The sequence below is a fragment of the Pongo abelii genome, chromosome 8 (assembly GCF_028885655.2).
Source record: "Pongo abelii isolate AG06213 chromosome 8, NHGRI_mPonAbe1-v2.0_pri, whole genome shotgun sequence".
Taxonomy (NCBI): domain Eukaryota; kingdom Metazoa; phylum Chordata; class Mammalia; order Primates; family Hominidae; genus Pongo; species Pongo abelii.
In genome coordinates, this window is record NC_071993.2 from 32,528,249 (window position 1) to 32,555,035 (window position 26,787).

At 39.6% G+C, this 26,787-nt stretch overlaps 1 protein-coding gene across 14 annotated transcripts in view; it reads right to left on the reverse strand.

Moving 5' to 3' along the window:
• The window catches only part of ARHGAP12 (Rho GTPase activating protein 12), a 128,347-nt gene that overhangs the window by 95,458 nt on the left and 6,102 nt on the right, over positions 1-26,787 (reverse strand). For all 14 annotated transcript variants that reach the window (XM_009245242.4, XM_063727268.1, XM_063727267.1 and 11 more), the window contains exons 2-3: positions 8,454-8,492; positions 6,141-6,895 (exon numbers count right to left, since the gene is read on the reverse strand). In XM_009245242.4, the coding sequence (XP_009243517.2) occupies positions 6,141-6,824 (684 nt within the window). In that variant the 5' untranslated portion in view covers positions 6,825-6,895; positions 8,454-8,492. The remainder of the gene's footprint in view (positions 1-6,140; positions 6,896-8,453; positions 8,493-26,787) is intronic.

The window sequence follows — 26,787 nt, forward strand, 5'->3', positions numbered from 1 at the left end:
AAGTATTATTTAGCCTACCACAATAGCTAAAACAATTCTGAAAAAGAAGAATAAAGTGAGAGGAATCAGTTTATCTGATTTCGAGACTTACTGTATAGCTATGGTAAATAAGACTGCATGGTATTAAAGAAAGGACATATATGAATGAAACAGAATAGAGGACCCAGAAATAGACGCACACAAAGGGGCCCAAATTATTTTTAAACAAGGTAGAAGACAATTTATTGGAGGAAAGACAGCCTTTTCAACAAATGGTACTATAACAATTAGATATCCATAGGCAAAAAAAAAAAAAAGAATCTTGATCTAAGGCTCACACCTTATATAAAATAATACTAAACTCATGGCCAGGCGCAGTGACTCATGCCTATAATCCCAACACACTGGGAGGCTGAGGCATGAGTATCACTTGAGGCCAGGGGTTCAAGACTAGCCTGGGCAACACAGTGAAACTCTATCTCTACAAAAAAATTATAACTAGCTGGGCATGGTGGCACATGCCTGTAGTCGCAACTACTCATGAGGCTGAGAAGATCACTTGAGCTCAGTGGTTCAAGGTTGTAATGAGCTATAATCGTGCCACTGCACTCCAGCCTAGGTGACAGACTAAGACCCCATCTCAAAAAAAAAAAAAAAATTAAACTCAAAATGGATCACAAATTCAAACATAAAATGTGAAACTATAAACTTAAAAAAAAATAAAGCATTCAGGATCTAAGGCTTCTGTGATGGTTAACTGTATGTGTCAAATGGGCTGGGCCACAGTACCCAGATATTTCCATTATTCTGAAAGTTTCTGTGACAGTGTTTTTTTTGGATGAAACTAACACTTTTAAATGTGGACTGAGAGTAAAGTAGATTGCCCCCCAGAATGTGAGTGGGCCTCATCCAATCAAATGAAGGCCTGAATAGAACAACAGACTGACCTACCTCAAGCAAAGAGAAATTCTGCCACCAGACAGCCTATCAATTTGAAGTGCAACATCAGCTCTTCCCTGAGTCTCTAGCCTGTCAGTCCACCCTGCAAATTCTGGACTTCATGCATCACTTAACGACGGGGATATTTTCTGAGAAATGTAACAGTCAATTTCATCTTTGACTTTCACAGAGTGTTCTTACACAAAACGAGATGGTATAGCCTACTACACACCTAAGTTAGATGGTATAGCCTATTGCTCCTAGGCTACAAGCTTTTACAATATATTATTGCACTGAATACTGTAGGCAACTGGAACAAAATGGTAAGTATTTGTGTATCTCAACATAGAAATGAACGGTAAGAATACAGCATTATTATCTTCTGGTACCGTCGTCATACATGCAGTCCATCATTGACTGAAATGTCATTATGCGGCGCATGACTGTATACACACACACATACACAACCTTATCAGTTCTATTTCTCTGGAGAAGCCTAATATAGCTAGAGTTCTTATACTTGATATAAAAGCATGATCTATAAAAGGGAAAACGGATAAACTGGACTTCAACAAAGTTAAAACTAATTCTTGGACTTAACACAAAACCATGATTCCACACAAGGAAAAACCAGTAAACAAGACTTCATCAAAGTTAAAAACTTGTGCTCTGCAAAGACACTATCAAGAGGAAGAAAAGGCAAGCTACATGCTGGGAGAAAATATCTGCAAACCATGTATTTGGCAAATGGCTAGTATCTAAACTATGTAAAAAAAAAAAACTCTCAAAATTCAACAGTAAAAAAACCAAAACAATCCAATTCGAAAATGGGCAAAAAACATGCAGAAACATTTCAATGAAGAGGATATATCAATGGCAAATAAACACATGAAAACATATTCAACATCAGTACCCATTAGAGAAATGCACATCAAAATCAAAATGAGATATCATTACCCACCTATCAGAAAGGCTAAAATAAAAAAATAGTGACAACACCAAATGCTGGTGAGCACGCAGAGGAACTGGATTACTCATATGTTGCTGGTGGGAATTTAAAATGATACAGTCACTCTGTAAAAACACTTGGGACTATTTTCTAAAAACTAACCATGCAACTACTTTATGAACAGCAATTATACTTGTAGGCATTTATCCCAAAGAAATGAAAAGTTATATTCACATAAAAACCTGTACAGAAATGTTCATAGCAGCTTTGTTTGCAACAGCCAAAAACTGGAAACAACCTAGATATTCTTTTATGGATAAATGGTTAAATAAACTATGGTACATCCATACCATAGAATACCACTCAGCAACAAAAAGAACTAACTATTGATAACACACAGCAGCCTGGATCAATCTACAGAGCTATACTGAATGAAAGGCCAATCCCCAAAGGTATGATTCCATTTATATAAAATTCTTCAAATGACAAAAGTACAGCAATGGAAAACAGATGAGTGGTGATCGGGGTTAAGGAGGGTTAAGGTGGGAGGGAATTAGTTATGGCTGTAAAAGGGCAACATACAGGATTCCTGTGGTGATGGAAATGCTCAGCATATTAACTGTACCAATATGAAACCCCCGATCGTGATATTACAGTATAGTTTTGCAGGATGCTATCACTAAAGGTAACTGGATAGAGGGTACAAGAGACCTGTCCAAATTATTATTTTGAGACAGGGTCTCACTCTGTTGCCCAAGCTGGAGTGCAATGGTGCAATCTCGGGTCATTGCAACCTCTGCCTCCTGGGCTCAAATGATCCTCCCACCTCAGCCTCCCAAGTAGCTGGGACTACAGTCACATGCCACTACACCCAACTGATTTTTGTATTTTTTGTGGAGACAGAGTTTTGCCATGTTTCTCAATTTAGTCTCGAACTCCTGGGCCCAGGTGATCCTCCCACCTCAGCCTCTCAAAAGTGCTGGGATTACAAGCATGTGCCACCACACCTGGCCTCCAAATTATTTCTTACAACTGCTTATGAATCTACAATTCTCTCAAAATGAAAAGTTTAGTTAAAGAAGACTGATCAGTAGTGATATAAGTCAGGAAAATGAAAACCTCCTAAGAAAGACATACGAGCTGAGGGTGTGATATTGACAAGGAAGGGGCTCAAGACTGGTTACAGAATGTATACCTAAGTAAAAATTCATCAAGCCATACACTGGAAATTAGTAATATTTACACCCTTGCTATGCCTGAAAAAAAAATTATTTAAATTTGGCATCTGATTATTAATCTTGTTGGCTGTGATAATTGTATAAATAATGTATAAAATTTTGTGGGGTTTTTTGGTTCTTGTTTTTTAGAGACGAGGTCTCACTATGTCACTCAGGCTGGTCTCAAACTCCTGGCCTCAAGTGATCCTCCCACCGCAGCCTCCTGCATAGCTGGGACTACAAGAGCACACTAAAATTCTTTTAACTGCCTTGTAAATGTATCAACAATGAAACTATGAGTATATTTAGCAGAAACAGTTTGGGTGGTGTGGTGAAGCCAGAAACCACACTGGAGAAGTTATCAAGTGAGTGGAAATGAGCAAGTGCAGAAAAGCAAATACATATCCGTCTTTCCAGGGGTCGCCGATAAAGGTAAAGGAAGATAAAAGATGCTCAGACGGGAAGGCGGAGTTGAAGAAGAGCTTTACTAAGATGAGAAAAACATGAGCAAATGTAAATGCTGAAAACACTTGACAAACAACAAGTCTAAAGCCACACGAGCACAATACTATAATCTTTGGCATAAGGTATGTGAAATGTGGGAAGAGTGAATATGAAGAGAATGCTCTTTGATTGCACAGGAAACACTTGCATTGTACTGGGGGAAAAGAGGACTGTTGATACAGGTATATTTATAGATCTGATGGTAGAAATAATAACAGAAATAACAACAATAATAACAATGGCAGCTATATTTTATGGCATACTTATTGTTATAGCCAGTCCCCAAGGAGGCTCCTCAATGATCCTCAAATCCTGATATGCACACCCCTGTGTAGTCTCCTCCCACACAGAACAGGGCTGAACTGCACAATCAATAGGATATGACAGTGGGCAATTTCAAAGATGAGGACTAAAGGACAATGCAATATCTACCACATTCTCTCTGCTCCATCTGAAGAAAACTGGAAACAACACACAAGCAGCCATGAAGAGGCCCAACTAGCCCCACGTGAGTGAACCATCTTCAGAAGCAGCCCCTCCAGCCCCAGCCTTCATTAAGACTGCAACCTCAGGAGACACCCCTAGCCTTCGGAATCACCCAACTAAGCTGCTTCTGATTCAGTGACTCACAGGAACCAAGTGGTAATGTTTACTATTTTAAGCCACTCGAATTGGGGGTAGTTTATTAAACATCAATAGATACATAATGCATTTATTATGTGCCTCAAGAACCCTGTGACTCCAATTTTTAAATGAAGAAACTAAAACACACAGAGGTTCAGTAATTTTCCCCAATTATCACACAGATGGCAAGTGATACAGAACCAGATTCCAATCTAAAGCCAGTACTATTAACCATGTGCTCCCCAAAGCTGAAGTCGTTTCCATCCCATGGCTTTCATATTTGCTGTGAAGTGGAAGGAAGGCAAGGTTATCTTCTCATGAGAGCAGGGGAAAATAAGTGAATCAGAGAACTGAGGAAAATGGAGAAGGTCTGAAACAGCTGCCATGGAGAGTTAGGAACAGGGCTGGCTGGAGAAATCTAATAGGATTTCCAAACAGTGTTAAGGCCCCAGGAGAAGTTAGGAGCCATGGAACTCCAGGGAAGTGAACTTAAGATGACTGTAATGAAAAAAACATACGATTGCGTGCATACATAAATATAAAATGTAATTTGAAGTGTGAAATTGTGGTGATGGCTGGATGGAATCCTGTGTCTTTCCTAAGGCCCATTAGTTCCCTGAGGAGCTAAATATAGAAAAATTCCAGGAAAGACTATATATTCTATGTCAGATGATCACATAAAGACTGAACAAAAACTAAGACACACGATGATAAACTGACAGAGGTACTTCACGTAGCTTCCTTGATCTCAAACACTAGAAGTTTTTCTAAAGTCTTCCCTTTTTCCTATTTCCATTCCAAAATGTCACAAGAAAAATTACAACCTACAGAAAGAATATACTTCCATGACAATCAGACCACACCTAAGGGCACACCTCACAATTATTCACAGACTTGATGAATAATCTTACAACTGAGCTTCAAGCCAAAAACTCATTAACTTTTTAATTCACTTAAAGTTAGACTTTTCAAAATATATTCAAGTTTTAATTTCATGTATGTACTTTTAAAATGTCTTCACTTGAGAAATAAAATGGCATAGATCTAATCTCAAAAGAAAGGTTTAAAAAGAAAACAAAAAAAGCCAGGTACAGTGACACACACCTGTAATCCCAGCTCTCTGGGAGGCCAAGGCAGAAGGATCACTTGAGCCCAGGAAGTGACCAGCCTGGGCAACATAGTGAGATCCTGTCTCTAAAAAAAAAAAAAAAAATTTTTTTTAATTAGCTGGGTGTGGTGGCACACACACCTGTAGTACCAGCTACTGGGGAAGCTGAGATGAGAAGATCACTTGAGCCCAGGAGGTGAAGGCTGCAGTGAGCCATGACTGTTCCACTGTATTACAGCCTGGGCAACAGAGCAAGACCTTGTCTTAAAAAAAAAAAAAAAAAAAAAAAAAAAAAAAAGAACCAGGAACACAGAAAAATTTTTCCAAGCTAATACTCAGTGAAATCAAGTGTGGATACTTAGACACTTAAGACAAAAGTTAGCAGTTAATATTCCAATGATATCTTTCCTCAAATAACCACTATTACTTGAAGACTTCTTGGAAACAAGTCAAAATGGGTACAGGTAAAAAAGAGTAAAAATTTTTTCTATTAGAAGAAATATCATCACTGAGTAAATTAAGTAAATCCCCTCTGCCTTATACATAATCAATAGAGAAAAGGGAAAAAAAGTTTCCTCACTTAAAGTAGATCTAGTCCTGTCATGGTGTAAGAATAATTATGGAAACCAAAAAGTGACCCTTTATGAACTCCGCAAGTTATTTCACATATTTTCTAGATCTCTAAATCAGGATAGAACCCATGTACTCTGAAAATACAAAGCAAAACAAGTCTTAACTCTTACAAATATTTCAATTAAAACTATAACTAATATTTACACTAGGGTGGTACAGTGTTTTCTCATTCTATTTTTAATCTTACCCTTATCTGTTCAGTGGAGCTGCTGCTAAGTTCATCACCAGATTCAGAATCTTGATGTATTCTTTCAGAGCCTTCTCCTGCGGAATCACAAGACTGTTCCTGGGAGAAGCTAGTTTTCTCTACATCCAAGAACTCTGGACCAGGAAAATGACCAAATGAGCGTGTCCTATTCTGGCTGGAAACTTTAGGAGAATGTGAGTCATTGTTAAACTTTCCGTTATTATGGGTCAGGTCCAGGCTTAGGTTGACAGTCTGACCTGGATTATAACTCGGTCCAAAATTCTGATTGGCATCACGAATAAGACCTGTTCCTTGAACAGATGATGATGGCTTTCCGAAACTTGAAAGCTCAGGCAATTTGTTCACATTTTCTGTTGATCTCTGAAGATGCAAACTCTGCATTATTTTCGTGGAGTTATTTGGCAGACCAGCTACCTGCTTAACAGGTGGCATTAGAGCTTTGCGCGTGACCTCCTTCACATACTGGGCTGGCACATAAAACGCTTTGGAGTTTTCATCTGGCTTGACTTGCCACCAGTCATCATTGGTCTTTTTCACCAAGATGTACCGCTCCCCTTGTTTTATCACAATCTTTCTGTCCTTTGCTTCATATTCATAATCATATTCCACCTCAATATACACTTGTCCTGGAATAATCTTCCCACTTCTGTCAGCCATTTTCATTGAATAATATTCACCTCTCAAAAAGGATGTTATACCACATTATGGCTTTATGGCTTGTTAGATGAATATAGCTGTTTTATTTAAATGGAGAAAGAGAATGAAGAAAAAAGTTAATGCAATCTGGATTTCGTATTTACTCACAAGCATCATACAGTATAGGCCATTTAAAGAACATTACTTCAAATCTCAAACCCCAAAAAGCAAACATGTATCTACTATCATATGCACTGCCACATTAAAAACACTTTCATTCTAATTGTAATCTACATTTTTCAGTCACTTATGACCAAAACAAAAGCCAATAACTGGAACAGTAAATATACACTAACCAGGTAGACACAAGAGTTGAGAAGAACTTTCCTTCCTTTCATTACTCCCTCAAACCTCCTTCACCTTCTTAGAAAGGCTCACTAATAACTAATATGCATTTACTTTCATTTCTATACCAATTCCAAAATATTTTAGTACCTCCTAGAACACGGCATTACGGGTTTAAATGATCACCGCATCCTCACATCACTACAGCATGAGCCAGTTCCCACCTGTTTGGGGATGAATTGTGTTCCCCCAAAAGATAGTTCAAGTCCTAACCCCAGGATCTGTGAATGTGACTTTATTTGTAAAGAGGGTCATTGCAGATGTAATCAAGTTAAGACAAGGTCATATTTGATTAGGGTGGGCCCCAAAATCCAATGACTGGTGCCTTTATAAGGAGAGGGAGATTAAGGACACAGTGGCTTACACACCTATAATCCCACTTTGGGAGGCTGGGGCAGGTGGATTGCTTGAGCCCAGGAATTTGAGAGCAGCCTGACCAACATGGCAAAACCCTGCCTCTACAAGAATTACAAAAATTAGCTGAGTGTGGTGGCATGCACCTGTAGTCCCAGCTACTTGGGAAGCTGAGGTGGAAGGATCTCTTGAGCCCAGGAGTCTGAAGTTGTGGTGGACCAAGATCACGCCACTGCACTCCAACCTGGGTGACAGACTGAGACTTTGTCTCAAAATAAAAAGAAAAAAAGGAGAAGGAGATTTACAGAGAGGAAAGCTACAGAGGGAGAAGACCATCTGAAGAGAGAGGCAGAAACTGGAGTGGAGTGAAGCAGCTAAAAGCCAAGGAACACCAAGGACTGCTGGCAACCACCAGAAGCCAGGCAGGGGTGAGGAAGGAAGGATTCTCCCCGGAGCCTTCCGAGGGAGCACGGCCCTGCCAAAACTGATTTTGGACTTCTAGCCTCCAGACCAGTAAGAGAATAAAAATAACTGTCTGCTGTTTAAGCACTCCAGTTTGTAGTATTTGTTACAGCAGCCCTAGGAAACTAATACATTCAAACCAATGCTCAAGGATCCTAAGGCAAACTGAGATTTACCAAAAATGTGTAAACCCAAGGTTCCATAACAACCTACTAATTTTCTATAGCAAACAAGTACTGAGCATATTATTGTACACTACAGGTGTAGTAACCATCATTCTCCTGAGGATAACAATCTTCTCTATGACAGATAACGCCTATAAGGCCAGGTGGTAAGTCAATTAGTCACTGATACAATTTTAGTAACTGAAATTTACTTTCTAGACAAATTACTTGACTAACAAATACAATACATTTTCAAAAAATAAAAAATTACCTTAGAACAAGGAGATCTACACCAGTATCACATTTAAACCTGTAAAAAAATAAATAAGTTCATTAACTCAAACCAAGATCGCTGAAGACTAAGAATATAATGTTGCTTACATTTTTAAAAGCAAAACTTTTTTTATAATAGCTATAAGGAATCAGGAAAGTTTTACATCAAGATTGTGGTCAGCACCGCCCTCTGAACACATGCAAACACAACCACCAACAGCCACTGAGGCTGGCTTTACCACTGCCCTCTCCCACTGCACTTCCACACTGTCTCAAACTTCATTTTATCCCTTATTTTTAATTCTGACAAGCATCTTTCTAAACTTCCGATTACACAAGAAACAACTCTTCTATTATAAAACTGTGAGGATGAAATAACTGTTTTTCAAGTTTATGTATTGAATAGGTAAAGAGAATAAAAACGTGTTAAAAGTTATTAGGTGTCCTAACACATTTGTCCCTTGATTACTTCCTAATTATTTTATTTTTTTTATCTTATTTATTTATTTTTTGAGACAGAGTCTCTGTTGCCCAGGCTGGAGTACAGTGGCACAATCTTGGCTCACTGCAGGCTCTGCCTCCCAGGTTGAAGCAATTCTCCTGCCTCAGCCTCCCAAGTAGCTGGGATTACAGGCATGAGCCACCATGCCCAGCTAATTTTTGCATTTTTATTAGAGATGGGGTTTTGCCATGTTGGCCAGGCTGGTCTCGAACTCCTGACCTCAGGTGATCCGCCTGCCTGAGCCTCCCAAAGTGAGGGGATTATAGGCATGAGCCACGGCACCTGGCTATTTATTTTCGAGACACAGTCTCACTCTGTCACGGAGGCTGGAGTGCAGCTGTACAATTTGGGTCACTGCAACCTCCACCTCCTGGGCTCAAGCAATTTTCCCACCTCAGCCTCCCGAGTAGCGGGAACTGCAGTTGCACACCACCACACCCTGCTAATTTTGTATTTTTTTAGAGATGAGGCTCCACCATGTTGCCCAGGTTGGTCTTAAACTCCCGGGCTCATGTGATCCACCCACTTCTGCCTCTCAAAGTGCTGGGATTGCAGGCGCGACCACACCCAGCCTACTTACTAATCTTAAATAGGATAAAATACCTTAACAATGGAGAGATGTGGTGGCATAAGCTTAACCAAATGATCAAACTTAAGAGCACTAATGCGACCTGACAAGATATGCCTCCTATGTGATGCAATAAAACATACACAATATCACCTACGTTATATTCTTGTCAAAAGCATGTTTCACCTTAAGCAATTATTAGAAAACAATCAAACAAATCCAGAATGTGAGACATTCTATTAGACAACAGACCTGAACTCTTCGAAAAAGTACTGTCAAGGGAGAGGGATTCTTCCAGATTAAAAAATACTATTAATACATAATAACCAAATCTACTTGGTGGTCCAATAAATACCTCAAACTTATCATATCCAAAATGTATTCCCATCTCTACTCTACCCGAGCTCTGCCAAATATGCTCACCCCATGGTCTCTTCCATCACAGTAAACAGGAATTCTGACCTTTCAGACGCTCAGTCGTTACTTTCATGCATTACCAGAACATTACTCACTATGTGCTTTGATCATTTACCTATACACATTTTTCACAACTTTTCAAAATTTTACCCTGAAATGTTTATCCTTAGGTGATTTTTTTTCCGGGAAAGTAATAAAATAACTTAAGAAATATCTTTGAAGATACAGAGATGAGCGAGGGAATATGCAGCTACTTTTCAAAAGGTTACAGCAGCTCAGACATACTATACTTAGTTAGGCATTTATCCCTAAGAATGGAGAAAAGAAGGATGAAGAATATCAAGTGAGCTGTATGGCTTCACACTAGTGGGAGAGGAATTGTGGGGCTGGGGACAACAATGAGTTAAAGGTCAGTCCACGTTCAATCTCTTTCACTGCCAGGCTTTATGACTACACCTTCCCCAGTGACTACAAAGGTAAGTATGAAGGAGGAGTTAGGGAGAAAGATAAGGAAGTCAGTTTCACTATGTTCAACATGAGACATCCAATCTAGAGTTTTAGTTAAAGGCAATGAGAAGTAGCAGGGCAAAGGAGATGGATAAGTGGTCAAAAGGTATCTCTATAGAAAAGGTGGTTAGATACCAAGGCAGGTAAAATGAGCAAGAGTGGAGACAACGGGATAAAAAGTAAGAACTGAGATAGATTTCTAGTCAATACCGGGGTGAAGGGTGGGGAAACAGGTTGGAAAGCTCCAAGAGAAACTATTAAAATTATAAACATGCAGAAAGCCACACAGCAGGAACTACATGTTACAATCCAAGGTCTAGGAAGAGCCACATAAAAATGAAAGAAAAAAACTTATTATAAATTATTGATTCAGAAACAATGAAAATATTAACCCCCTGTTAGATGTATAGTTTACAAATATTTTCTCCCATTATATAGGTCGTCTCTTCATTCTGTTGACTGTTTCTCTTGCCACGCAGAAGCATCTCAGTTTGATATAATGTCATGTGTCGGCCGTACACTGAGCTCCACAGAAACAACACCAGGGCAAGTGTGAGCCAGAAAGGCACTGAACAACTCTATGCCTTGCTGAGGAAAAATAACTGAACATGGGCAAAGATCCAAAGAAGTCAAGAGGCAAAAATGTCATCATACACATTATTTGTACAAACTTGCCAGGAGGAGCACAAGAAGAAGCACCCAGATGCTTCAGTCAGCTTCTAAGGGTCTTTCTAAGAAGCGCTCAAAGAGGTGGAAAACCACGTTGCTAAAGAGAAGGGAAAATGTGAAGACAGGCAAAGACAACCCTGGCCCATTATCAAAGAGAAATGAAAACCTACACCCCTCCTAAAGGGAAAACAAAATAGAAGTTCAAGGATCCCCATACACCCAAGGGGCCTCCTTTGTTTGGCCTTTTTCTTGTTCTGTTCGGAGTATGGGCTAAAAATCAAAGGTAAACATCCTGGCCTATCCACTGGATATACTGCAAAGAAACTGGGAGAGCTGCAGATGACAAGCAACCTTATGGAAAGATGGCTGTGAAGCTGAAGGAAAAACACAAAAAGGATATTGCTGCATACCAAGCTAAAGGAAAGCCTGATGCTGCAAAAAAAAAAAAAAACAAAAAAAAAAACCAGGAGTCATCAAGGCTGAAAAAAAAAGCAAGAAAAAGAAGAAAGATGAGGAAGATGAGGAAAATGAAGAGAATGAGGAAGAGGAGGAAAATAAAGATAAACATGAAGATGATGACAAATCAGTTGGTTCTAGCAGGATTTTTTTTTTTAAAGAAAGAATTTAAATGTAAGGCTGTATAAAATTTGTTTTCAAACTGTACAGTGTCTTTTTTTGTACAGTTAATACACTACCAAACATGTCTTTAGATAGCCCGGTCCTGGTGGTATTTTCAATAGCCACTAACCTTGGTATAGCCGGGGGTTGTAAAATGGCATGGAAATTTAAAGGTACTTGGTGCACAGCACAAGTCAGTTACTTATGGAGATGGTAGTTTCATCATCTTCAGTTGTTGTCTCTATGCAGTTTACATGAAATAATTGTTCCGTTAACTAAACTAAATTGCACTCTGTAATTGTAAAAACAAAAGCTGCAGTTGTCTGTTAAAATTCTGAATGCTTCTAATACAATTTTTTATTAAGAAAATAATAATAATGCCATTTGCTATTTTTGCTTTCATTGCCTGTGTTTTAGAGGTCATATCTAAAAGTCCTTGCCCAGACTAATGTCATGAAGCATTTCCCCTATGTTTTCTTTCTATAGTAGTTTCATAGTTTCAGGTTTTATATTTAATTCTCTAATTAAATATAAAATGACTGTTTTATATGGTGAGAGATCATCTAGCTTCATTCCTCTGCATGTCGCTATACATCTGACAAGGGGCTAACATCCAAAAAGGATAAGGAATCAAATAACTCAATAGCAAAAAAAAACAAATAATCCAATTCAACAATGGGCAAAAGCCCCAAATAAATGTTCTTCAAAAGAAGACACACAAACAGCCAATAGGTGTAAGAAAAAATTGCTCAACATCACTAATCAGGGAAATGCAAATCAAACCCACAATGAGAAAGCACCTCACCCCAGTTAGAATGGCTATTATCAAAAAGGCAAAATATAAACTGGTGAGAATGTGGAGAAAGGGTAACCTTTATATACTGTTGGTGTTAATGAAAATTAGTATAGCCATAATGGAAAACAATATGGAAGTTCCTCAAAACATTAAAAATGGAATTACTATATGATCCACCAATTCCACTACTGGGCATATATTCTAAGGAAATGAAATCAGTATGTGAAGAGATATCTGCACTCCCATGTTTACTGCAGCAGTATTCGAAATAGGCAAGATATAGAATTAATCTAACTGTCCATTAAAGGATAAATGTGTATATACATACACACATACACACAACAGGATACTACTTAGCCATAAAAAAGAAGGTAATCCTGCCATTCGCAACAACATGAATGAACCCAGTGGACATTATGTTAAATGAAATAAGCTAGGCACAGAAAGACAAACACCACATGGTCTCACTCATATGTGGAATCTAAAAATATTGATCTCATAGAAGCTGAGGCCGGGTGCAGTGGCTCATGCCTATAACCCCAGCACTTTGGAAGACCGGGGTGGGCGGATCACCTGAGATCGGGAGTTCGAGACCAGCCTGACCAACATGGAGAAACTCCGTCTCTACTAAAAATACAAAATTAGCCAGGCGTGGTGGCGCATGCCTGTAATCTCAGCTACTTGGGAGGCTGAGGCAGGAGAATTGCTTGAACCCGGGAGGCGGAGGTCGTGGTGGGCCAAGATAGCATCATTGCACTCCAGCCTGGGCAACAACAGTGAAACTCCGTCTCAAAAAAAAAAAGAAGTTGAGAGTAAAATGGTGGTAACCAGAGGCTAAGGGCCTAGGGGAGAAATGCTGAGATGTTGGTCAAAGGACATACAATTATAGTCAAACAGGAGGAATAAATTTCAAGAGATCTATTGTACAGCAAGGTGACTACAGTAAATGACAATATACTGTATTCTTGAAAACTGTAAAGGGAGTGGATGTGTGCTCTCACCACTAAAATGATAACTATGTGAGGTAATGCATTTGTAAATTAGCTAAATTTAGCCATTCCACTACGTATATATACTTCAAAACATCATATTGTACATAATAAAAGACATACAGTGTTATCAATTTTTTAAAAATGTGCTGAGAATGTGGAAATGGAATCATGAAATAATTTACGTTTAAAAAAATGAAACAAACTTCACAGAAAGGACAAAAATCAGGTAAATTCTCTGAAAAAAATAATTTAAATGATTATGTGGTAGCACTAAAACTTTAGATCTAGGTAAAAGTATCTACAAATGTGTGAATAATTTATGCTATTTTTACTTAAAAACATAAGCTGTATTAAAACAAAGGTTTACAGTTTTAATTTTGGGTTGTTTCTTCCTCTGTTCCCCAGACCTGTAGATTCTGTTCTTAAGAGAAAGTTGAACGCTGTTTATCCTGTTACTATAAAGTATTTTGGTTAAAAGTTTGCTCAATCAAATACAACGCTGTCCAAGCACAACACTCCTGGAACTGAAATGTATTCTATACTATACCCATCACCACACGCCTCCATCTTCATCCCACACACTTAACAACTACTAAGTACTCAACTCCCAGTATATACAAGGTCTGCATATCTACTGCCTGCTACAACCCGATGCTCTCTTAGCAGTCACAAAAATGCCCATACAAGCTTTTCATGCCTCTTACCAGTCTTCTTCCTCCTCCCTTTTCCCACGTTTCAACAACCACCCCCCCACACACACGCCTGCTTATATATTTTACTTCTCTGCCCCCAAGTCAGATTCAAATTTCCTATTACGTTATTTTTTAATCTAAAAGCCTCCTCCTTTCTATCTGCCAATTTTTAAAATTTTCTTCCCATTTAAACTACCAAGAAGCCTACCAAAACTTAAACAGTTCAGCAAATGTTGTCTTTCTCCCCCAGGACATCCGTTTTAACCAACCAATCTGTTTAAGAGGTATATCAAAAAAAAGTAAACAGGTAAACAAAACGTTAAAGAAACAATGTATCTTTTTTTTTGGAGATGGAGTCTCTGTCGCTCAGGCTGGAATGCAGTGGTGCCATCTCAGCTGACTGTAATCTCCGCCTCCCGGGTTCAAGCGATTCTCCTACCTCAGCCTCCCAAGCAGCTGGGACTACAGGTGCCCGCCACCACACCTAGCTAATTTTTGTAGTTTTAGTACAGACGGGGTCTCACCATGTTGGCCAGGCTGGTCTGGAATTCCTGACCTTGTGATCCGCCCATCTCGGCCTCCCAAAGTGCTGGGATTACAGGTGTGAGCCACCACGCCCAGCCGAAACATAATGTGTCTTAATTAATGAGCTTACAATTTAAGTCCAATCCAGATATGTATAACCTATTTAGCAATGCTAATATTGTGAACTATAAAATGTTAATATAGCTTCAAACATATAAAATATTGAGAAACGTTTTACCAGTTTAAGCACTGAACTTCACATCAAATCCTCCGAGTATTTTTTAAAGTACTTGTTTAAAATTAATAATCCCAGGCTGGGCACGGTGGCTCACACCTGTAATCCTAGCATTTTGGGAGGCTGAGGCGGGCAGATCATGAGATCAGGAGATAGAGACCATGCTGGCTAACACGGTGCAACCCCGTCTCTACTAAAAATACAAAAATTTAGCCAGGCATGGTGTCGGGAGCCTGTAGTCCCAGCTACTCGGGAGGCTGAGGCAGGAGAATGGCATGAATCTGGGAGACGGAGCTTGCAGTGAGCCGAGGTCACGCCACTGCACTCCAGCCTGGGTGACAGAGCGAGACTCCGTCTCAAAAACAAAAAAAATTAATAATCCCTAACCAGGCCCCTACTATAGGAATCAATTAATCTTAATGAGCACAACAAAAAAGTAAAGAATAATTCCAGTATTAAGTTCCAGCAGAAGAAATCATTCCATCAAATACTTCTGTTAGTTGTACGCTTAACAAAAATCACAGGCCATTATTAGGCACTTCAGGTTTTTTTCTTAATAAATGATCCCTGCTTTCTTTAAAAACAAAAACAAAAAAAACAAAAAACAGACTCGGCACACAGGCTCACGCCTTTGGGAGGCTAATGTGGGAGGATCCTTTGAGGCCAGGAGTTTGAGACCAGCCTGGGCAACATAGTAAGACCATGTCTCTACAAAAAATGTTTAAAATAAGAAAAAACAGATGCAGAATATAAGACATTTCTCATCTGGATTTAGGTAGGCTATCAAAGAAGAGAAGGAAAGTATAACGATTTACATTATAAACCATTCTGGCCATAAAGAAATAGCAAAAACAGAAACAGCAAAAAGGATATAGGAAATATTCGGGCTGGGTGTGGTGGCTCACACCTGTAATCTCAACACTTTGGGAGGTCGAGGCAGGTGGATCAGTTGAGGCCAGGAGTCCAAGACCAGCCTGGCCAACATAGTGAAACCCTGTCTCTACTAAAAATACAATAAAAAAAAAAAAATAGCTGGGCATGGTGGCACAGGCTTGTAATCCCAGCTACTCGGGAGGCTGAGGCATGAGAATCCCTTGAACCTGGGTGGCGCAGGTTGCAATGAGCCAACATCGAGCCACTGCACTCCAGCCTAGGCAAGAGAGCGATAGAGCGAGACTCTGTCTCAAAAAAAAAAAAAAAAAAAAAAAGGAAATAATCGGATAACTGGAAAGCAGGCATGGAAAGCAGGCAGAAATACAATCAAGTGCAAACTGGTAAAGTAAATTCAAAACCAAAATTTAAATCTGAAACAAAAATTAGGAAACAACACCGGAAGCATCTGAGGAAGCAAGCAAGTTTTAACTAAAATGACATCTGCATTGGGTATTTTTAAAAGATTTTTGCCATGAAGTCTTAGAAATAGGGTGGACTTAATGATTTTTTCTTGATTGTTATAAAAATATAGAGAATGTTATAAGAATTATAAAATGATTTTTATAAGAATGTAGAAAATATTCCATTACAGGCCAGGCATGGTGGCTCACACCTATAATCCCAGCACTTTGGGAGGCCAAAGCAAGAGGACTGCTTGAGGACAGGAGTTTAAGACTAGCCTGGGAAACACAGGAACATACTTCCTCTACTTAAAATTTAAAAAAAAAGAAAAAACAAAACAAAACAAAAAACTCCCGTATCATTACCCAAAATCTACTCAATATTAAAAAAATTTTTTTTAAATATAAAAAAAGAAAGAAAATATTCCAATTCAAAAAGGAAGAAATATGACCTTTGGTTTGGAATGAGTTTTTCGATACTCCAAATTCATGATCCTTCAAAGAAAAAATTAAGCTAGTATTCTATTAAAGTTAACAACTTGACCTCTGTGAAAGACACTGTTAAAAGAATGAAAACACAAAGAGAAATTATTTGCAAAATACAAGTCTGATTACAGACTTGTATGCAAACTATACAAATAATTCTAAAAACTCAATAACAACAACTACGTTTTTAAAATGAGCTACAGATCTGAACAGATACCTCACCAAAAAAAACTATATATATACACACACACACAGATGGCAAATAAGCACTTTAAAAAACTGCTCAACATCATATCGTTATGGAACTGCAAATTAAAACTACAATGAGATACCACTGCACACCTATTAGAATGGCTGAAATCCAAAAACTAACAATACCAAATACTGGCGAGGATGTAAAACAGGAATTCTCCTTCTTTGCTTGTGGTAATGCAAAATGATACAGCCATCTTGGAAGACAGTTTGGCAGTTTCTTACAAAGTTAAACATGCCCTTACCATAGGATCTAGCTATCACATTCCTAGGTATTTACCCAAATGAGAGGAAATTTTATGTCCACAAAAAGTCCCGCATGTAAATGTGTATAGTAGCTTTATTCATAATTGCCCCAAACAGGAAACAACCAAGATGTCCTTCAACAGGAGAAAGGATAAACGAACCGTGAGACATCCATGCAATGGACTATCATTCAGTGATAAAAGAAAATGAGGGCTGGGTGCAGTGGCTCATGCCTGTAATTCCAGTACTTGGGGGCCCAAGGCAGGTGGCTCACTTGAGTCCAGGAGTTCAAGACCTGCCTGGACAAAAAAGAAAGACCCCATATCTACAAAAAAAGAGTAGAAAAAATACTAGCCAGGAACAGTGGCACACACCTATAGCCCAGCTACTTGGGAGGCGGAGGTGGGAGGATGACTTGATCCCCAGAGGTCGAGGCTGTAGTGAGTCATAATCATATCACCACACTCTAGCCTGGACAACAGAGCAAGACCCTGTATTTAAAAAAAAAAAAAAAGAAAACAAAAAAAGAAATGAGTTATCAAACTATGAAAATATATATTTTAAATATATGTTGCTAATGAAAGAAAGCCAGTATGAAAAAGCCACATACAGAATGATTTCAATTTATGGCATTCTGGAAGTCAAAACCATAGACAGTGATTGCCTGGAGTAGGAGAAGGGGACACAGAATTCCACAGATGAAGCACAGACGATGCTTTTAAGTCAAACCTATTTTGTATACAGTAATACTATAATGGTAGATATATGACATTATGTGTTTGTCAAAACCCATTGGTCTTTGCAATGAAAAGCGTGAACTTCAAAGTATGCAAATTTAAAAATATCATTGAGCAGGGGCAAGATCCCAGGATGGAAAGCAGATGTGACAATCTAACAGTATTTGTAATCTAACAGTATTACAAATACATGGAATGACCTCACCGAACACAGTAGGGGGAAAATGCTGACATAAGTTACTTGGGAAATCAGTGAAGTCTCTAAGAATACAAGCAGAAGGGGCTGGGAGTTGTTACACCCATAATCCCAGCACTTTGGGAGGCCAAGGCAGGAGGATCACTTAAGACCAGGAGTTTGAGACCAGCCTGGGCAACACAGTAAGGCTGTGTCTCTACCAAAAATTTAAAGATAAATAATTTTTTTTTATTTGCAAAAGGAAAAATAGGCAAAAGGAACTGCACAAAAGTTGATAAAGTTCTTTCCCTAGGGGTTCAAGTTAAGTATCTTGATACTGCTATACATTTATACTGGAATAAAACAAGTAACTGAATGGTGGATAGCAGGTATCAGGTTTCTCAATGTTGGAGTGAAAATTTACAGATAAGCAAGAGAAGGAGACTAGAATGATCCAATGGATTAGACTTGGAGACATCAGTAGGAACTCATTTTTAGTTTACCACAGATATATGTGGTCATATATAGAAATATTACAGATGTGTATATACACTGCTTGATATTATACACACACACACATTTCCTGGCTGTCAATAAAAATGACAAGCTAGCAGCAACACACACACCTAGCACTCAGCTGTGGCTTCTTGCATCATTCCCCCAATAAAAGGACCAGGTCTTCGGAGAAATGGCTGACTCCAGGAAAGGGGCAAGAAATATGCAAGATGGGCAGGTACAAGGCATCTTGCAGTGCCATAATGACTTTCCCACAAACTAGATTTTAAGTACTTGATTTAAATGCTTATTACTAGGCAATTGTGTTCTGAACCTAAAACTCAAGTTAAAATTAATGCCATGCATATCTAGCTCATATTCATAATAGCATCTTACATTATGCCATCCCATGTTTAAATAATTTAAACTTACAAATATACTTCTTTCGTTCTTTACCTTTAAACACTGTGTTTACAGCAAATCACAGTGCCTGTTTTTCTCATCAAAACATAAATTACAATTATTTAAAAAGTACTAGGGTTCTCCATTATTGAATGGTTGTTACATCTTCAAATATTCAAGTTTTTTTTTTTTTTTTTTTTTGGAGAGGCAGGATCCCACTTTGTCAATAAGGCCGAAGCACAGTGGTGCCATCATAGCTCAACATAGCCTCGACCTCCTTGCCTCAGGCAATCCTCCAGCTCAGCCTCCTAAGTAGCTAGGACCACAAGTGCATGCCACCACGCCCAGCTAAATTTCTAATTTTTTTGGAGAGACAGGGTGTCAGTATTTTGCCAAGGCTGGTCTGGAACTCCTGGCCTCAAGCAATGCTCCCACCTCAGCCTCCCAGCTGGAACTACAGGCATGAGCCACTGCGCCCAGCCTCAAACTTATTTTTAAATGATCTCTTATACATGGAGGTGTAAATGCTGACTCAGATACACAGCAAAGCAGAAAGTAAGGAACCTGATGTATTTTTTTTTTTTTAAATTCACCAGCATGGGCAACATAGTGAGACCCTATCTTTACAAAAAAATTTAACAAAAAATTAGCTGGACGTGGTGGTGCATGCTTGTAGTCCCAGCTACTCAGGAGACTGAGGTGGGAGGATCACTCAAGCCAGGAGTTCGATAGAGGCTGCAGTGAGCTGTTCATGCACTCCAGCCCAGATGACATAATAAGACCCTGTCTCAAAAAAAAAAATCACAAACTCAATACGTTATATTAAACAGCCCTGAACAAGCCCTTTCTGATCAAAAAACACCAAAGATTAAGCTGTGTTTTCATCCCTTCACATCTACTTGCACACACTTAGAGAGTGTTAATATAACAATGAAAGATACCAAGAAGACAGCCTATACAATAAAAAACCCATAATTAGTTTAAAAAAAAAAAATCTAGGGAACAAAAAAAAAAATTTTCTTGAGCCAACAGGTTAACAGCCTTTTCCCTTCAGATTCTATTATTTCATCAAAAGCACCCTATGTCCAAAATAGTTCCACATTATAAGCCTTTAAAACTATCCTTCTAGCCGGGCATGGTGGCTCACACCTGTAATCACAGCACTTTGGGAGGGTGAGGCAGGTGGATCACCTGAGGTCACGAGTTCGAGACCAGCCTGGCCAACATGGTGAAACCCCGTCTCAACTAAAAATACAAATATTAGCCGGGCGTGGTGGTACATGCCTGTAATCCTAGCTACTTGGGAGGCTGAGGCAGGAGGATCATTTGAACCTGGGTGATGGAGGTTGCAGCAAGCCAAGATTGTGCCACTGCAGCGTGGGCAACAAGAACGAAACTCCAGCTCAAAAAAAAAAAACAAAAAACTATCCTTCTATGACAATCATTCTATGTCTACATTTTTAAGCTTTCTCTTTACTCCCTTCTAACTGCACTACCATCAATGGCTTCTTCCTTCTGCACCCCTCAACACCAGAAAGTCCTGTATTTTAATTTCTTAATAAGAATTTTCTGTAATAATCCATTTTTAAAAGAAGAAGAAATAAATTAACCTTCTTTTTTTTTTTCTTTCTTTTTTTTTTTTTTTTTTTTGAGACAGAGTCTTGCTCTGTTGCCCAGGCTAGAGCGCAATGGCATGATCTCGGCTCACTGCAACCTCCACCTCCTGGGTTCAATCTCCTGCCTCAGCCTCCTGAGTACCTGGGATTACAGGCGTCCACCACAGTGCCAGGCTAATTATTGTATTTTTAGTAGAGACGCGGTTTCACCATGTTGGCCAGGCCGGTCTTGAACTCCTGACCTTGTGATCCACCCACCTTGGCCTCCGAAAGTGCTGGGATCACAGGCGTGAGCCACCACGCCCAGCCAAAAATTAACGTTTTTATAGTTCACATAATTTTTATCTTGCCTCTGGGACATCTCGTCTACTTGATCGTGTAGTAACACCACCTCGATTTTCCTTGGGGAAGGCATGCACACCCACAGTCTTAGTCCATGTAGTTACATAAGTTACATAATAAGAAGAAATCAGGCAGGGTGCGGTGGCTCACACCTGTAATCCCAGCACTTTGGGAGGCTAAGGCTGGTGGATCACCTGAGGTCAGGAGTTTGAGACCAGTCTGGCCAACACAGTGAAACCTCGTCTCTACTAAAAATATAAAAATTAGCCAGGCGTGGTAGCACGCGCCTGTAATCCCAGCTACTCGGGAGACTGAGGCAGGAGAATAGCTTGAACAGGAGGCAAAGGTTGCAGTGAGCCGAGATCGCACCACTGCACTCCAGCACTCCAGTCTGGTCAACAGAGCAAGACTCAGTCTCAAAACAATAAAAAAGAAAAGAAATCATTACCCTAGTCTTTATAAAAGTTCAATGAAACTTTCGATCTCCTAACAACTTATTCTAGAAGAAAAACATTCACCTCACAACACTACTGGCTACCCAGGTATCTTCTCCTCCCCAACCCATTCAGGTATTCTCAAACTATACACATTACTCTCTTAAAGAAAATCTTCTAAATATCACTTACATTCAATTACTTGCGTGTGTTTACCAATCCCCCATGTTTTAAAAAGATATAATCCACAAAACAAAGGCAAATACATCTGTTAGTGCAGCAATTATTTAAGTCTGGCCACTGCAAAGTTCTAGTGTCAGACATCAGTAACTCACCCAAAAAAAAGGAGAAAACACTCTATAATGTTTAAATTATGCCAGTTCACTTCAAATAAACATTGGGATATCAAGAGTCATGGGGGGCAAAGAACCTGATAGACATTTTTCAAAAGAAGATACAGACGGTCCCCAACTTGCAACGGTTCCAGTTACAATTTCCTGACTTTATGGTGGGTTTATTGGAATATCAAATACCTTTTTTTTTCTTTTGAGAGATGGGGGTCTCATTCTGTCACTTAGGCTGGAGTGCAGTGGTGCCATCATAGGTCACTGCAGCCTCAAACTCCTGGGTTCAAGAAATCTTCCTGTCTCAGCCTCCTGAGTAGCTAGGACTACAGGTACGTACCACCACACCTAGCTAATTTTTAATCTTTTTAGAGATGAGGGTCTTGCTATGTTGCTCAGGCTAATTTAAATGCATTTTTGACTCACAACATTTTTGACTTATGATCAGTTTATCAGAACATAATACCATCATAAATTAAGGAGCATCTGTATATAAGTGGCCAGTAAGAATCTGCAAAGACGCTGAATATTACTAATCATTAGGGAAATCACACACACACACACACACAATGAGATACCACTTCACACCCAATAGGATGGCTATCTTTTTTTTAAATTAAAAAATAGACCAGGTACAGTGGCTCATACCTGTAATCCCAGTAATTTGGGAGGCCGAGGCAGGAGGATCACTTGAGCCCTGGAGTTCAAGACCAGCCTCAGTAACATAACGAGGCCCCGTCTCTACAAAAAAAAAAAATTTAAAAATAGCCAGGGATTGGTGGCACATGCCTGTAGTCCCAGCTACGCAGTAGGCTGAAGTCAAAGAATCGCTCAAGCCTGGAAGTTGAGGCTGCAGTGGGCTGTGACTGTGCCACTGCACTCCAACCTGAGCAACAGAGTGAGACCCTGTCTCAAATAAATAAATATAACTAAATAAATAACAAATGTTTGTGAGGATGTGGAGAAACTAAAACTCTTGTGCACTGCTGGGGGAAATGTAAAGTGGTACAGCCACTGGGGAAAATGGTATGGTAGTTCCTCAAGGAAACTGAAAATACAATTACCAATTATCCAGCAATTCCACTTCTGGGTATACACCCACAAGAATTGAAAGCAGGAAGTCAAACAGATATTTGTATATCCATGTTCACAGCAGCATTAATCACAATAGCCAACAAGTGGAAGCAAACTAAACATCCATCAATGGATGAATAAACAAAATGTGATACATACATAAAATATTATTCAGCCTTAAAAAGGAAGGAAATTCTGACACTTAGTACAATGCGAATGAACTCTGAAGACTACTTATGCTTAGGGAAATCGCCAGTCACAAAAGGGCAAACATTGTATGATTTCATGTATACAAGGTACCTAGAAGGTACCTAGAGTAGTCAAATTCATAAAGACAGAAAGCAGAATGGTGGTTACCAAGGGATGGAGAAAGACAGCAACAGGAAGTTACTGCTTAATGGTATGGAGTTTCAGTTTAGAAAGATGAAAAAGTTCTGGAGATGAAGGGTGGTGATGGCTGGACAACAAAGTTAATTTATTTGATGCCACAGAACTGTGCACTCAAAAATGGTTAAAACAGTAAATTTCATGTTATATATATTTCACTAAAGACACTGCAGTATACAATTTAAATCACCTTATACCCATCTACTCAAAAGCCACAAGTAATTAAAATCCCCATGAAGCTCTCACCAATTCTCTTTAAAAGTAAATATAGGGCCGGGCACGGTGGCTCACGCCTGTAATCCCAGCACTTTGGGAGGCTGAGGTGGGCAGATCACAAGGTCAGGAGATGGAGACCATCTGGCTCGCACGGTGAAACCGTCTCTACTAAAAATGCAAAAAAATTAGCTGGGCATGGTGGTGGGTACCTGTAGTCCCAGCTACTCAGGAGGCTGAGGCAGGAGAATGGTGTGAACCAGGGAGGCGGAGCTTGCAGTGAGGCAAGATTGCACCACTGTACCTCCAGCCCGGGCAACACAGCGAGACTCCATCTCAAAAACAAAACAAAACAAAACAAAAAACAAAAAACAAGTAAATATTGGCCGGGCGCGGTGGCTCATGCCAGTCATCCCAGCACTTTGGGAGGCTGAGGTGGGCGGATCACGAGGTAGGAGTTCAAGAACAGCCTGACCAACATGGTGAAACCCCATCTCTACTAAAAATACAAAAATTAGCTGGCCAGGGTGGCATGCACCTGTAATCCCAGCTACTCAAGGCAGGAGAATCGCTTGAACCTGGGAGGTGGAGGTTGCAGTGAGCCGAGATCGCACAATTGCACTCCAGCCTGGGTGACAGAGCAAGACTCTGTCTCAAAAAAAAATAAATAAATAAATAAATAAATAAATATTAAAAAGCAAACAAACATTCAAACTCTTAGAAAACTGAAAATTAGCTGGGCACAGTGGCTCACGCCTGTAATCCCAGCACTCTGGGAGGCAGAGGTGGGCGGATCACGAGGTCAACAGTTCCAGACCAGCCTGACCAACATGGTGAAACCTCACTCTACTAAAAATACAGAAATTAGCCAGGCGTGGTGGTGGATGCCTGTAATCCCAGCTACTCGGGAGGCTGAGGCAGGAGAATTGCTTGAACCCAGGAGGCAGAGGTTGCAGTGAGCCAAGACTGCACCACTGCACTCCAGCCTAGGCGACAGAGTGAGACTCCGTCTCAAAAAAAAAAAAAAAAAAAAAGAAAACCGAAAAGTAGCACTTATGCAGCATACAAATGACGAACTATTACCAATCCCTCAGTACATTTTGTCATCTACTAGAAAAAAAAAAAAAACACTCCATGATTTGTAAGTTTTATTCAAATTGATTTTAACAAGAATAAAAATCAATAATGTAAACTAAAGCCCAAATTAGGTATCACTACACATCAACTACAATAAAGTTGGTTTTTTTGTTGTTGTTTTTTTTAAAAGACAATACCAGTGCTGGCAAGTATTCCAGAAACTAGAGCATTTACATAGTGTTAGTGAGAGTGCTAAATAGCACAGCCAGTTTAGTAGTTTCTTACAAACCTAAGTTCCTGTATACCACATTCTCGACCATGGAACAAGCCTCAATAAACTGAAAAGAACAGAAATTATGCAAAGTATGTTCTCCAATCACAATAAAATTAAATTAGAAACTCTTAAAAAGTATCTTAAAAACCCCAAAATTGTTTTTGGAATCTAAGCAACACACTCCTAAATGAGTCAGGAGTCAAAGGCAACATCAGGCTGGACAAGGTGGCTCACGCGTGTAATCCCAGCTCTTTGGGAGTCGGAGGTGGGAGGATCACTTGAGGCCAAGAGTTCAAGACCAGCCTGGTGAGTTTTGAACTCCTGGTGAGACCCTGTCTCTACAAAAACTAAACAAACTAGCCAGATATGGTGATATGCACCTGTAGTCCCAGCTACTAAGGGAGGCTGAGGTAAGAGGATTACAGGAGCCCAGGAAGTCAAGGCTGCAGTTTGTGACGCTGCACTCCAGCCTTGGTGAGAGTGAAACAATGTCTCAAAAAAGAAAAAAGAAACCAAACAGAAAATGTGTACTGAATGAAAATGAAAACATGTAATTGCAAAATTTGTGGGATACAGCTGAAGTAGTGCTCAGACAAAATTTACAGCACTAAATGCCAGAAAAAACACAAAAAGTCTCACATCAATGACATAAGCTTCCACTCTAAGAAGATAAAGAAGAGCAAATTAAATCCAAAGTTTGTAGAGGTCGGGCGCGGTAGCTCATGCCTGTAATCCCAGCACTTTGGGAGGCAGAGTCGGGCAGATCATGAGGTCAGGAGTTTGATACCAGCCTGACCAACATGGTGAAACCCTGTCTCTACTAAAAATACAAAAATAAGCTGGGCATGGTGGTGCATGCCTGTAATCCCAGCTACTGGGGAGGCTGAGGCAGAATGGCTTGAACCCCAGGGGCAGAAGTTGCAGTGAGCCGAGATTGTGCCACTGCATTCCAGCCTGGGTGACAGAGCAAGGCTCCATCTCAACAAAAAAAAAAAAGAAAGTTTGTAGAAGAAAAGATACGAAAAAGATGAGAGCAGAAAGCAATAAAAAGAAAACAGAAAAATGTCACAGAAAAATCAATGAAACCAGAGGCTGGTTCTTTAAGAGCAGTAAAACTGTCCAGGTGCAATGGCTCACACCTATAATCCCAGCACTTTGGGAAGCCAAGGCAGGCGGATCATCTGAGCTTAGAAGTTCAAGGCCACCCTGGGCAACGTGGTGAAACCCCGTATCTACCAAAAATACAAAAAATTAGCCGGGTGTGGTTGGCATGTGCCTGTGGTCCCAGCTACTCAGGAGGCTGAGGCTTGTGTCCAGGAGGCAAAGGCTGCAGTGAGCTGAGATCATGCCACTGCACTCCAGCCTGGGAGACAGAGCAAGACCCTGTCTAAAAAAAAAAAAAAAAAAAAAAAAATGCACAGATCAGTAACACTGACAATCCTCTAGCCAAACTAATGAGAACAAAGAGAAAAGAAACAAATTATCAAAAAGGTAACCAGAGACATAACTACAGATCCTGAAGACATCAAAAGGAAAATAGAAAATATTATGAACAACTTTATGCCAACAAACTCAACAATCCACATGAAGTAGACAAATTTCTTTTTTTTTTTTTTTTTAAGAGACAGGGTCTTGCTCTGTTGCCCAGGCTGGAGTGCAGCAGCATAATCATAGCTCACTGCAGCCTCTAATTCCTGGGCTCAAGCAATCCTCCTAGCCTCAGCCTCCTGAATAGCTGGGACTACAGGTGCATGCTACCATGCCCTTCTAACAAATTTCTTGAAAGATACAAATAACCAAAGCTTGCTAAAGAATAAACAGATAACCTGAATACTCCTATATCTATTAAATAAACAGAATTTGTCTTTAAAAGCTTCCCACAAAGAAAACTGGCCCAGGCGGCTTCACTGGTGAATTTTACCA